This window comes from Pongo abelii, chromosome 3 (genome assembly GCF_028885655.2).
Source record: "Pongo abelii isolate AG06213 chromosome 3, NHGRI_mPonAbe1-v2.0_pri, whole genome shotgun sequence".
Taxonomy (NCBI): Eukaryota; Metazoa; Chordata; class Mammalia; order Primates; family Hominidae; genus Pongo; species Pongo abelii.
This window is the reverse complement of record NC_071988.2, coordinates 121,910,785-121,925,583: the sequence shown is the minus strand read 5'-3', so window position 1 is coordinate 121,925,583 and position 14,799 is coordinate 121,910,785. Positions and strand designations below refer to the sequence as shown.

The window sequence follows — 14,799 nt, the reverse complement described above, 5'->3', positions numbered from 1 at the left end:
GTGGACTTGGCCTAATTAGGACTATCCCATGAGTGCCAGGATAAGTATTAACCATACCTGAGGAAATGGCTTGGCAAGGGGAAAATTAAAATGTTTTAAAATGACTTAGAAACATCTCTGCATAGAAAAGAGTGGACAGCAGGTGAGGGGGGTACAGGGGCTTGCTCAGATTTTTGGTAGCCAACTTCTCTGCAACTCTAACAACTCCGTCTTCTCCTAGGCACACCAGAAAATGGAAATGATCAGTAAGTAAGCCCATATCATCTTTTGGTTAGACCCTGCCATTTATGTAGTGAAAATTATTGTTACTCTACTTATACTTTTTTGGATTATTTCTAAAGTGTAGAAAATCTACATATTGGCTTTGACTGTTTGTCAGAGCTCTCTCCATTTAACAGAGAAATTCCAAATGTAAGATCACGTTTAATCTTAGAATGGTAAAATAGGAAATAAAAAGATGAAATGGAAAAGTAGAAGAATGAATATAATTATGAGGGAAAATATCATAGAAAAAATACCTAGGTTTTTAAATAGTTTCCCAGTGAAATTTTTAATATGTTTATCACAGGGAAAATTGTGCTTCTACCTTGAGCCAGTTCTCAGTGCCTTTAAGGTAGATGGCTGTTTCACTTTGACTTGATTAAAATAAAGCAGATTTTAGCAATCCAGGCAACTGTAACAACCAAGGTGCTGCAAAGAGACATGATGAATTGTTTTTCATGTCAAAACGAACCCTGTTTTCCTTGTTGACAGGAATTTGTGGTCTACCTTTATATAAGTGTTTTTATGTTTCATAAGGTTGTAAACTTTAGAAATAATGCTACATTACTATTCATATGACTTAGAGACTCCTGAGATGTCCAAAGGAAATAATTAGAGTTTGAAACTCTTTTGGATAGATGAGAACTCTTGATTAAAATAGGCAGTTCAGATACTGTACTACAGTATCTCAGGACTTCAGGAAAAGAAATATCGCCAGAATTCAGCATAAGCCCAAAAGGCTTGTAAACATTTCTATGTCCTCCTCTCCATAATTCAGAATCGGAGACATGTGCAATATGGACCTTGTGCCAAGTGTTTCACACAACTCAAACTAATTTTTAATTTATTTGACAATCACCACTATAAGAGAGTGGCAGGGATTTATTGGCTTGATTCCAGGAAAAGTAAAAATTGCTAAAAAGTATATGTGTATTTTTATGAGAAAAGACAAAGTTCTTGCCATGGAAATATATATATATATATATACACACACACACAGGCATATACATGTATATATATATATACACACACACATATATATATGCATATGTATCTTCGTCATTCTGTTTGTGTCACAATACTTTCACAAACATACAATGCTGATTACTGTGGTGCTAATTTAATGTTTTTTGTTTCAAATAGACCTCAGTCTGATAAAGAGAGCGTGAAGCTTCTTACCGTTAAGACAATTTCTCATGAGTCTGGTAAGTTTCCAGACAAGTTGATTAGATGAAAATTAGTTATTTTAGAATCTAACTATAAACTCGGATTTTGTTCATGTGAAACATAAACAAAAGGCCTAACTTCTTTAGAAATAGCCAATTACTGTCAATAAATGTAAAATTCTCCCATGAAGGAAAGAAAAATCTTACCAATTTGGTAAGATTATTGGACTGTGTGGCCTTTAGAGGTTGCTTTCTACAGATGTGTGGATGTGTAGATGGCTGGAGGCATTTCCTATTCTGCAGGAGTGGCAGAAAGATCACAAAATTTGTTAACAAGTTTTTAAATTATTGCTGTTGTTTTGTTTCATTTTGGTGCTGGCTATGGAGTCACATATGGTCAAAAAGTCAAAAAAACTGGTCATCAGTTAAAATGTAAATCATGTTTTATATCATTTATATACCTTTAATTGAGCCTCTCCATAAAGGTAAAATATAATATTCTATTGATGTAATGTGAATTTTTCCAGTTTCTTAGGTATGTTCATTTGATTGGAATTGTAAAAGTCTTTCAAAATATAGGTATGATTTGTGTCAAGAACAATGAAAAAATGTGATGCTAGATAGCTTTTCAAAATTAAAATCATGGATTTTTCTTTGTTTTGAGTAGATCAGACATTTAAACCATTGATATCACAAAACAGATCAATTAAAAGCAATTATTAGTTTTATAAAATAATCTGGCTGGCAGCTGTGGCTCATGCCTGTAATCCCAGCACTTTGGGAGGCTGAGGCGGGCAGATCACCTGAGGTCAGGAGTTCAAGACCAGCCTGGCCAACATGGTGAAACTCTGTCACTACTAAAAAATACAAAAATTAGCTGGACATGGTGGCGCATGCCTGTAATCCCAGCTACCCTGGAGGCTGAGGCAGGAGAAATGCTGGAATCCGGGGGACGGAAGCTGTAAGATCGTGCCACGGCATGCCAGCCTGGGTGACAGAGGAGCGAGACTTCATAAAAAAAATAAAATAAAAATATAAAAAACCACGTGGGTCTAATTTAAATATCATGTTGCATTAATACATTTACAATATCCAATTCCCCAATTGAATAAGCTATATTATAAATATTTCTGGTGGCTCAAAATAATTTTGTAAAACAGAAAACTATAAATATTGTCCCAAATCAAGAGCAAGATATTAAAGGCTAAAAGTGTTCTCAATTTCATGTGTAAATTCAAACTGGAACAAACGGCAAGAGGCAAACAGAAGAGGTGAAGAGCAAGAACAGCTGAAGCCTGCACAGGAATGCTGAAACCCCTCACATGAGCCATCTTATTTTAGGAGAGATCTCCTTTGCTCTTGCATCTCTTCCACTCTCCAATACACATATTTCCTTTATTCCCATACTATACTTTCTCTCAGGAGGAACCATCTGAAGGGGGCAAAGGAGCAAAATGTACCCATAGAGTGGTTAGAAGCCACTCACAGTTTTCTCCTGGCTATTCACCAGCCTTTACTAGGTAGCCAGGCCTATTCTACTAGCAGGGAAAAGGGCAAAAAAAAAAAAAAAAAAGTGCTCAAGCAGGCTAAATGTGAACCAGTCCTGAGTAAGCACATGAGAGATCCTAAGCGTGACTACACGATTTATCAAGAAAAGACCTCAGAATCTGCCTGTGGCTTGCAAGCAGGCATCACACATACTCCAAACACTCTGCAGTCATGTTGGCTCTCCAAGTGGTGAATTAGGGTGCTAAACATACCTGGAAGTGCCCTGTGTAGAAGCTCCTGGCTCTCCTTGTGAGGAGGATGCTGGGATCAGTTTTCTACCACCCATTTCTACCAAAGAAATGGAACAACTGACACTAGAGTCATGACTTCCAGCAGGGGGAAAACCTCAGAGAACCTCGTGTTTCTTCGTTGCAAATGTAATAGCAGACTCTAAGGCCTGGGGAAAATTCTATGTAGGCTCTCTCCCAGTCTCATGGTGACCATAGCAGTAAGTGGAATAGACGGTGGCAGACTAGTTAAATAGACCCTTAGTCCACCTAACTTCCTTTTCTTCAAAAATAACTTGTCAGGTCACAGGTCTAAGAGGGAGATATTATCATGGAAATAGTAAGATATATTCTCGGGTACTTTTATTTCTGCCAACTTCAATTTAGAAATTGCATTGCTTTTAGCAAAATAACCTCTCAAAGGGCAACCCAGATGATTACCATGGAAAATATTTGGTGATAAGGCAACACTGAAATTGATGATTCAGAGAAGACTTCAGTAGCCCAGAATTTATCATCTAAAATATAATGCTATCCAAATGCTCCTTGTACTACCACAATTTTTATTCAAGTCTATCATTAACAGAACCTGGTGGCTCCCCAAACACTAGCAAACAAATTTCTTCCCACTGCATTTCAAAATGTATTCAAATATCTTTTCTTTATAATGCTATGCTCACTACACTCAAGAGAAATTACATTACTAAAATTATTTTTACTTAAGTAACTTCTCTTGCCTAATACTGACATCTTTCCTAAAAAATAAGTAGAAAAAAAACTTAAATGGTTAGGTTTGATACAAGTTCACAAGCTTAACTCAATTTTTCTACTGCTGCCTATATAAAAATTTTTAGAAATTTTTAAAATACAGAAAACAATTGATAGAACAAATATCTGACCACCAGCTACTCAGAATTGATGGCTGTTACAATTTACTTTATTTGTTTCAAGACCTAAGAAATACAATGTTAATTAATGAGCATAGATGGGTAACACAATGAAATTTGAGCTTCAGTGGTCATAAAAATTATTTGAATCTGTCATTGCTTCAGTGTAGAAACCCTGGACATTTTACTTTGGTACAGACCAATAAACAATGTTTCCAAGGAAACAGCCCTCTGCAGCCACCCACTTTTAGGGAAAATGCCAGTGGATGCCAAATCTTCTGGTTTTCTAGAAGCCTCAATGAGCCACAGTTAAAGTTCTGGTCATTTTCTCCAGGGAAGAGAGTTCTTTGACCCCAAATCCCTCTTTTTCAATTAGGTCATGGAGTAAGTAATATGGTTGATGTTCATCCATCCATACTCCCTGCTTCCTTTAAATATATTCTTCATTGAATAAGGTCTTCTGCTGAAATTGTAACTCATACATGTTTAAATTTGGAACTCTCTTAAATGTAAAAGAGAAAGCTTACTAGGGTATAACAAGAAGATGCTTTCAGGAAAAAAATGGGCATCAAATGTTGCAGATCAAGGAGTCCTTTATAAGAACATATAAGCTACTCCTCAGCTTTAGTAAGCGATCTTGTCAGGTTAAACATCACCATGATTGACTAAAAAATGTATGTGTGACATGCGTTTTAAACATGATTCTTATTTATATCATCTCAGACAGTTAATACACATTATCTCACTTTTAATATGTCAAGTCATATAAATTATAAAGAAAAATCTTGAAATTAGAAATATATGACTCTACGGAAGAAGAAAAACATTGCATCACTAAACTTAGCTTCAAGGCATCAGTTGATTTTGAACCATTTAGAGTAAGAAAAATCAGATCTGAATTCATTAGAATATTCCTCTACTTGGAAGACTCTGATAAGTAATAACCTAAGATTAAGTTCAAACACCTTAGCATGTCTGCAACACCTTCCATGATGTGCCTGCCTTCTCTAGCTCAGTTTTGAAAGCACTTGATATACAATAATAATGCATATTTCTCTGACTTCATTCATTCCCTTCCCTGTCCCCTGACTGTCTCTCTCTCTGAACCCAGCTTTCTAGAAGCAAGAGAGAGTCTCTTGCTCTCCTTTGTCACGTACGCTTACCCCTCTAATGGTAATTACATATGATTAATATGTCATTAGCAAACTAATTAGTGTGCTATGGCAATTACTCATTAAGTGCATAGTCATCTTTGTTTGCTTATTTATTTTTACAAATAAAAGTTCATTAACAACAAAAAAATGGACCACAGAGTAAAAATGAACAAAACATTCACAGATTTATAAAGCCATATGTAGAATCCTCTTCTGTCCCCAGCCCTTCAATATTTGTCTCATTATCTACATTTCCACCAAAGTTTCCTTGACTGTTTCAACTGCAAATGGTCTTTCCCTCATTTTAACATGTTGTTAATTTGGCAAATTAACATATATTACTGCCTTTTAATATTTCTTCATGGCTGAAACTACCATTTTAATATTTGACCAGATTATGCATAATGAAAAATAGAAAAAAGTAGAGAATAAAAAGAATTTAAAACTACCCATGAAACAACCTTCATACAACCACTACTGGCATGTGATATATTTCCCTCTGGATTTTTTTGTTCACTAGATATGTGTGTGGATTGTTTTCTTTTACTATAAATATCATTATTCTTGTTACTGATATCATATTGTTATTAAATTTTTCTCAAAATTTCTAGTCTGTCAATTAGACAGACCTTGAGGAAGAATATTAAGAATTGTAAAGATTTTCAATGACTTGCTTTGCATGACTTCTGGCAGATGCTAGGGGATGAATCAATATTTATTTTATTTACTTCTCATTCCAGTACTTCATAGCCATGGATTCCAAGCAGGCGCTGTGTGTTTTGCAAAACGAACAATAGTTAGCAAAAGATTGCCTTGGAGCAGGGGCTGGGGGTGCTGCAGAACTATGCCCAACATTTGTCAGAGCATAGAACCAAAGGACCTCTTGAAGAGGAGTCTTGAATTTGTTCTCCTCAGAGGTCTCTGGCAGTATTTATTATTGCCGTGATGGTACAAGTAACAGGTGACATCCTCAGAGTACCCAGAGGACAGATTTCCTAACAACTGGCAGACAAAAGCTGGAGCAAAATGATGAGAATTATTCTAAAAGCTGGAGATTTGACCTATATTGCTTTTATATTATGTGACTGAGGTTGATACTAGATTCTACCTGAAGGACACAAGTAATGCGAAATATATTGGTCATGAATCCAGTGGCATGTGAAAAATACTTGGGGCCTCTCAGCTTGCCACCATCCTAGATTAATATTTCTCTGTATATTGGATGGTGGAATAGCACTGGGATTTTGAGTAATGGCACCTGCGCTGCTCTGTATATCACCCAAGTGTTCACATTGGCCTATAAATTCATTTTCACAAAACCCTCACTGAATTATTTAAACAGAAGGACCCTAGAATGTCTTCCTGATAAAATGGCACTTTAAATACATGACATGGGCTTGCTTAGGCAGAGCCAGCTCATGTAACAAGCAAAAATCAGTACTTACTCCCCAGGGTTTCTCTAATGTTATCATCTCCCAACTCACATCTCCCGCCCCCACTGCCCCCTGACCTATCCCACTCAGGACTTCCTATTGCTACTTTGAAGTGAAAACAGATGATGTCTGGGAAAAGTTCATATATTTTGGTGACTAATTTCTAGACAATACCAAGAGGCAAATGGTGGCTGTAATGACATTCTTGCAGGAAAGTTGAACTTTCCTTGAAAAATAGAAAAAAGCTAAGAAACTTTATTTTCATCCTTACTCAGTCTCTGAGCTTATAGATCAAAACGTATCTTCTGTTCTCAGGTGAGCACTCTGCACAAGGAAAAACCAAGAACTGACAGCTTGAGGAATTCTCTCCACACCTAGGCAATAATTATGTAAGTTTCCCAATTTCATTCATGGAGACAATCATTAATATCTGTTTTGTTAGCCTGGTGCAGCTTAGATTGTTTTTAAAGAATTTCAAAAGCTGAAAAGCTAATGGTTTGTGTCAATGCAATGATCATTGTCTATTTGTCTAAAAACAAACTCTAACAAAAATTGCCAAAAAATGAATGACCTGGTGGTTGTAGACGATTTGTCCAATTCTCTTGCCTATCTAAGGAATGACACAATTTGCTCTTTCTGCCTGTTGTTAATGTTTCCTTGTAAATTCAGTCTGCCTACCTAGGTCAGTAAGCACACACTACATGTGGCACTTACACAGGCTTCTGTTGCTAACAAAGACTGGCAGGATCCAAGTGACGGTGCTTGCAAATTTGCAGTTTATTGCAAGAAAAAGATAAAATATAGAAACTGCATTAAAGTAAAGACGTGTATCACAGCCATAGGCTGGCTCAGGGAAATGGGTTCAGAGAAGCTAGGTGAAGGGTCCAATTGCCCTCTCTCTGTAAGGACCATACCAGAATACATTTTCTCTCTGGGTCCAGAAGCCATGGATGTGTGGGAAAAAACACCTCCAACAAGATGATCTAAAATTCAGTTTCAGCCAGGTTTCCTTTTACTCAGCTGGTCATGTAGGCATAGTCTTGCTGTGTAACCAGCCAAGCAACACAGCCCTCCAGATATCTTGACAAAACCAGATACAAATGATCAATCTTACTAAAATAATTGTGAATCAGTAAAAAATGGAAATTTCTCAAAAGTATGTTCCATGTCATGACCAGGAGTAAGCTCAAGGCAGGTACATTTCTTATTTTAGTAAACAGCTGAGGCCAACGTTAAACCTGCTTTGGAATTAAGTTTCCCAGTTGGTATGGGATTGACTTTTACTTTCCTAGAACTAAGTAAGGAAATGCTCTTCTGACTTTAATTGACTTGTTACAAGAAGTATCAATTAAGTGTTGTCACTTAGTTTTTGAGGTTTTATAAAACTTTCAGAAGAATCTACCTTTTGGCAACTAACAATAAAGAATAAAATAAAATAAAATAAATACATGTCCAGAATTGGCCTGACCACAATGATAGTCACTCTAGGTAAAGTGTCCATGATGAGAAATATTGTATTCATGGCCTAAGTCTACTCCCTAATTACTAACACTGTTCTGTTACAGACACTCAGAAATTTCCTGTAGAATAAATGGTACCTGCTGTGCTTGTCTGACCAGTAGCGGAAGACAGGGTCAGAGGAGTGCCATCCAAACATATGTGTCAGTATCAGAATTTTATCCCTCTCTAGCCAGTAATTAGGGATGGATTAGGAATCTTGGAATTTGTGTACCTCCAGCATGCCGCAGTGCCCTATGGAAAAGAGGCAAGACTGCCTTCCCCTGCCCTCCCGCTCTTCACCAGTCATGAGCCCCCAGCTTGGGCCTGCAATGCAACCACCTTTCCCCAGCTGTTTATTCTAATTGGCAGTGGCTCTGAGTGGCATGCCAAGGTCCCTGCCCCTGCTGCCACCAAGCTGGGGAGACAGAAAAAATCCTAAGTTTGTCTCAGGCCTGCAGTGCACAGTCTGGGAGTGCTAAGCTGAGATCTATGACCAGCACTTGAGTGGGAGAGAATCACACACTCTCAGAGCACTGAGGAGGAGCATGGCTACAAATGTGAGGAAACACAGAGGGGCTGCATGGCTGGGTAAGAGCCTATCTATCAGCCATTATGTTTAAGCACTATCTATTGAATTGCAAACCAAACTTCAACACCAATAATACTTTGGTAATATAGTCCTCTGTAAAACCAAGGACAAGAACTCAACTGCAAATAAAGACCCTGCACAAAGCCTCAGCCCTCTGAAAACATACAGAAATGAAACCAACTGACTATACTCAAATTACACTACAATTAAAGAAACATCAGCCCATATAGGTGAGAAAAAACCAGCTCAAGAACTCCTGAAACTGTAAAAGCCAGATTGCCTCCTCACGTCCAAATGACTGAACTAGCTGCTCTGCAGTGATTCTTAACCAGAATAAAATGGATGAAATTACAGAAATAGAATTCAGAATGTGGATGGCAATGAAGATCATTGAGAATAAGAAGATTGAAACCCATTCCAAGGAATCTAAGCAATTCAACAAAACCATACAAGGAATGAAAGATGAAATAGCCATTTTAAGAAAGAACAAAACTGATCTGATAGAGCTGAAAAACTCACCACAAGAATTTCATAACACATTGGAAGTATTAACAGCAGAATAGACCAAGTCAAGGAAAGAATCTCAGAACTCAAAGACTAGTTCTTCACATTAATATAGTCAGATAAAAATAAAGAAAATAGAATTTTCGAAAATGAACAAATCTCCAAGAAACATGAGATTATGAAAAATACAAAACTTATGACTCATTGTCATCCCTGAAAGACAGGGAAAGAAAGCAAACAATTTGGAAAACATGTTTGAGGATATTGTCCATGAAAATGTCCCCAACTTAGCAAGAGAAGTTGATATTCAAATTCAGGAAATTCAGAGAACCCCAGCAAGATACTATATAATACAACCATCTCCAAGACACATAGTCATCAGATCCTCCAAGGTCAATGTGAAAAGAAAACTATTAAAGGTAGCTAGGGAGAATGGGCCAGTCACCTACAAAGGGAACCCCAGCAGTGGCTAACACTGGACCTTTCAGCCAAAACTCTACAAGCCAGAAGAGACTGGGGGCCTATATCCAGCATCCTTAAAGAAAAGAAATTCCAACAAAGAATTTCATATCCAGCCAAACCAGACCCCATAAGCAAAGGAGAAATAAAATCCTTTTCAGACAAGCAAATACTAAGGGAATTCATTACCACCAGACCTGCTTTTCAAGAGGTTCATAGGGAGTGCTGAATATGGAAATGAAAGACCATTACTGGCTACTACAAAAACACACTAAAGTTCATACACCATTGACGCTATAAAGCAAAAACACGATCGTGTCTACATAACACCAGGTAACAATAGAATGACAGGATCAAAACCACACATACTAATATTAACCTTGAATGGTAGTGGGCTAAACACTCCACTTAAAAGGCATAAAGTGGCAAATTGGATAAAGAAGAAAGACCCAAGTGTATGCTGTCTTTAAGAGACCCATCTCACATTCAAGGACACCTATAAGCTCAGAGTAAAGGGATGGAGAAAGATTTATCAAGCAAATAGAAAACAAACAAACAAAAAAGTGCAGGGGTTGCTATTCTTATTTCAGACAAAACAGACTTTAAACCAAAAATGATCAAAAAGGACAAAGAAAGGCAGTGATAAGGGGTTCAACTTAACAAAAAGACTTAACTATCCTAAATATATGCACCCAACACTAGAGCACCTAGATTTATAAAACAAATTCTTTTAGTCTTACAAAGAGACATAGGTAACCACACAATAATACTAGATTTCAACACTCCACTGATGATATTGGAGAGATAATCAAGAAAGATTACTAACAAAGATGTTTGGGACCTACATTTGACAATTGACAAAACAGAACTAACATGCATCTACAGAAAAGTCCACTCAACAAAAGCAGAATATAAATCCTTCTCATCCATGCATGACACATACTCTAAAATTGACTACATGCTCAGCCAGAAACCAATTCTCAATAATTTCAAAAAAGCCAAAATCATACCAGCCACATTCTCAGACCACAGGGCAATAAGAATAGAAATCAATACCAAGAAGATTTTTTAAAACCCTACAATTAAATGGATATTAAATAATCTGCTCCTGAATGAGTTTTGTGTAAACAATGAAATTAAAGCAGAAATTATGAAATTCTTTAAAACTAATGAAAGCAAAGATACCACATACCAGAATCCCTGAGATACAGCTTCAACAGTGTTAAGACAAATGTTAATAGCACTAAATGCCCACATCAAACAATTAGAAAGATCTCAAATTGACAGTCTAACATCACACCTAGAGGAACTAAACAAATAAGAACAAACTAATCCCACAGCTAGCAAAAGAAAAATAACCAAAATCAGAGATAAATTGAATGACATGGAGATGATAAAAACTATGCAAAAGATCAACAAATCCAAAAGTTTGCCTTTTGGAAGAATAAATAAGACTGATAGACTTTTAGCTAGACTAAAAAAGAAAAAAGAGAGAAGATCCAAATAAACACTACCAGAAATGATAGTGGAGATTACCACTGACCCCACAGAAATACAAAAACAAACAAACAAACAAACAAAAAATCCAGAGACTATTACAAACATCTTTATGTACCCAAACCAGAAAACCTAAAAGAAATAGATAAATTCCTGGAAAAATACAACCTCCCAAGATTGAACCAGGAATAAATTGAAACCCTGAACAGACCAATAATGCATTCCAAAATTGAATCAGTAATAAAAAAAACCTACCAACCAGAAAAAGCCCTGGACCAGACAGATGCACAGCTGAATTCTACCAGGTGTATAAAGAAGATCTGGTACCAATCCTACTGAATCAATTCCAAAAAAATGAGAAGAAACTCCTCCCTAACTCTTTCTGTGTGGCTAACATCACACTGATATCATGAAACCTTCAGAAACACAATGAACCAAGAAAACTTCAGGTCAATATCTCTGATGAACATAGATACAAAAGTTCTCAACAAAATACTAGTAAACTGAACCCAGAAGCATGTCATAAAGCTAATCCACCATGGTCAAGAAAGCTTCATCCCTGAGATGCAAGGTTGATTCAACATACATAAATCAATAAATGCAATTCATTACATAAACAGACCTCAAAACAAAAATTGCATGATCATCTTAATAAATGCAGTCAGAAAAGGCTTGTGATAAAATTTAACATCTTTTCATGTTAAAAACCCTCAACAATCTAGGCATTGAAGAAATATACCTCAAAATGATAAGATTCTTCTATGACAAACCCACAACCAACATCAGACTGAATGGGAAAAAGCATGTGGAAGCGTTCCTGGGAAAACTGTAACAAAACATGGATGCCCAATCTCAGGACTCATATTCATATGATATTGGGAGTCATAGCCAGAGCAGTCAGGCAAGAGAAGAAATAAAAGGCATTAAAATAGGAAGAGAAGTCAAACTACCTGTCTTCATAGATTATATGATTCTATACCTAGAAAACCCCATAGTCTCTTCCCAAAGGCTTCCAGCTCTGATAAACAACTTCAGCAAAGTTTTGGGATACAAAATCAATGTACCAAATTCAGTAGCATTTCTATACACCAACAACATCCAAGCTGAGAGACAAATCAAGAATGCAATCTGATTCACAGGAGCCACAAAAAGAACAGAATACCTAGGAATATAGTTAACCAGGAAGGCAAAAGATCTCTATAATGAGAAGTACAAAACACTGTCAAAAGAAATCAGAAATGACATGAACCAATTGAAAAATATTCTGTGCTCATGGATTGGAAGAATCAATATTGTTAAAAAAGGCCATACTCTTCAAAGCAATCTACAGAATCAATGTTAGTCTCTATCAAACTACCAGTGACATTTTTCACAGAATTAGAAAAAAGCTATTCTGAAATTCATTTGGATCCAAAAGAGAGCCCAAATAGCTAAAGCAATGCTAAGCAAAAGAACAAAGCTGGGGGCATTACATTACCTAACTTCAAATGATACTACAAGGCTACAATAACTAGTACAGTATGACAAATGATACTACAAGGCTACAGTAACTAGTACAGTATGATACTGGTACAAAAACAGACACATAGATCAATGAAACAAGTTAGAGAACCCTGAAATAATGCCACACACATACAACTTCAAATGATACTACAAGGCTACAGTAACTAGTACAGTATGACAAAGGATACTACAAGGCTACAGTAACTAGTACAGTATGACAAAGGATACTACAAGGCTACAGTAACTAGTACAGTATGATACTGGTACAAAAACATACACATAGATCAATGAAACAAGTTAGAGAACCCTGAAATAATGCCACACACATACAACTTCAAATGATACTACAAGGCTACAGTAACTAATACAATATGACAAATGATACTACAAGGCTACAGTAACTAGTACAGTATGATACTGGTACAAAAACAGACACATAGATCAATGAAACAAGTTAGAGAACCCTGAAATAATGCCACACACATACAACTTCAAATGATACTACAAGGCTACAGTAACTAATACAGTATGACAAATGATACAACAAGTCTACAGTAACTAGTACAGTATGATACTGGTACAAAAAAAGACACATAGATCAATGAAACAAGTTAGAGAACTCTGAAATAATGACACACACGTATAACCATCTCATCTTCAACAAAGCTGACAATAACAAGCAATGGGGAAAGGACTTTCTATTCAAGGAATAGTGCTGGGATAAATGGCTAGCCATAGGCAGAAGATTACAACTGGATCCTTACCTTTTATCATGTACAAAAATCAACTAAGATGGATTAAAGACTTGAATGTAAAACAAAAACTATAAAATCCCTAGAAGAATACCTAGGAAATACCATTCTGAGCATTAGTCTTCATGACGAAGACTCCAAAAGCAATTTCAACAAAAACAAAAACTAACAAGACCTAGCTAAACGAAAGAGCTTCTGCACAGCCTAAGAAACTATCAACAGAGTAAACAGATGACTTACAAAATGGGAGAAAATATTCACGAACTATGCATCCAATAAGGTATAATATCCAGAATCTATAAGGAAGTTAAACAATTGAAAGAGTAAAAAACAACCCCATTAAAAAATGGGCAAAGGACATGAATGCACACTTCTCAAAAGAAGACATACACAGGGCCAACAAGCATATGCAAAAGTGCCTAATATCACTAATCATGTGGGAAATGCAAATCAAAACCATAATGAGATGCCATCTCATATCAGTCAGAATGGCGACCATTAAAAAGTCAAGAAGTCACAGATGCTGGCCAGGTTGTAGAGAAAAGGGAATGCTTATACACTGCAGGTGAGAATGTAAATTAGTTCAATCACTGTGGAAACAGCCTGGAGATTTCTCAAAGAACTTAAAATAGAACTACCATTCAACGCAGCAGTCCCATTACTAGATATAGACCAAAGAAATACAAATTGTTTTACTACGAAATCACATGACATGTATGTTCATCACAACACTATTTACAATAAGAGAGACATGGAATGAATCTAGATGCCCACCAACCTAGATGCCCATCAGTGGTGGACTAGATAAAGAAAATGTGGTACTCATACACTGTGGAATACTATACAGCCATATAAGAAAGCCAGATTGTTATTTTTGCAACAACATGGATGAACCTGGAGTCCATTATTCTAAGTGAAGTTACCAAAGAGCAGAAAACCGAATACTTTATCTTCTCATTTCTAAGGGGGTGCCAAGCACTGAAGGCACAAAGCAGGGAACAAGAGACACCAGAGAATGAGTATTGAGACACTACCTATTTGGTATTATGCCAATTACCTGGATGATAAAATTGTCTGAACGCCAAACCCCTATGACATGCAATTGCCCATGTAACCAACCTCCAGATGTACCCCTTGAAACTAAAATAAAAGTTTTAAAGGGAAAAAAAGGAATCTGGAAGTTGGTCCATCCTATGCAATGGACACTTTCAGGTGCAAAGTTTGAGAAGCCGAGGATGAGATACGTTGTCCAGCCCTAGCTGATATATGGAAACCTTCCTTCCTACTTGCTATGGTTGCTTTGCAACCCAGTGGCTAGT

The 14,799-nt window shown here is 36.6% G+C and overlaps 1 protein-coding gene and 1 long non-coding RNA gene across 2 annotated transcripts in view; one reads left to right on the top strand and one right to left on the bottom strand.

The window, feature by feature from the left end:
* LOC129059042 (uncharacterized) overlaps nucleotides 1-14,799 on the bottom strand; it is a 169,409-nt gene that overhangs the window by 103,263 nt on the left and 51,347 nt on the right. The gene's annotated exons all lie outside the window — the stretch shown is intronic.
* Nucleotides 1-14,799, top strand: part of EMCN (endomucin) — a 131,089-nt gene that overhangs the window by 109,948 nt on the left and 6,342 nt on the right. Inside the window, 3 exon segments of the mRNA NM_001135500.1 lie at nucleotides 221-245; nucleotides 1,405-1,466; nucleotides 6,992-7,065. Coding sequence (NP_001128972.1) covers nucleotides 221-245; nucleotides 1,405-1,466; nucleotides 6,992-7,026 — 122 coding nt within the window. The 3' untranslated portion in view covers nucleotides 7,027-7,065.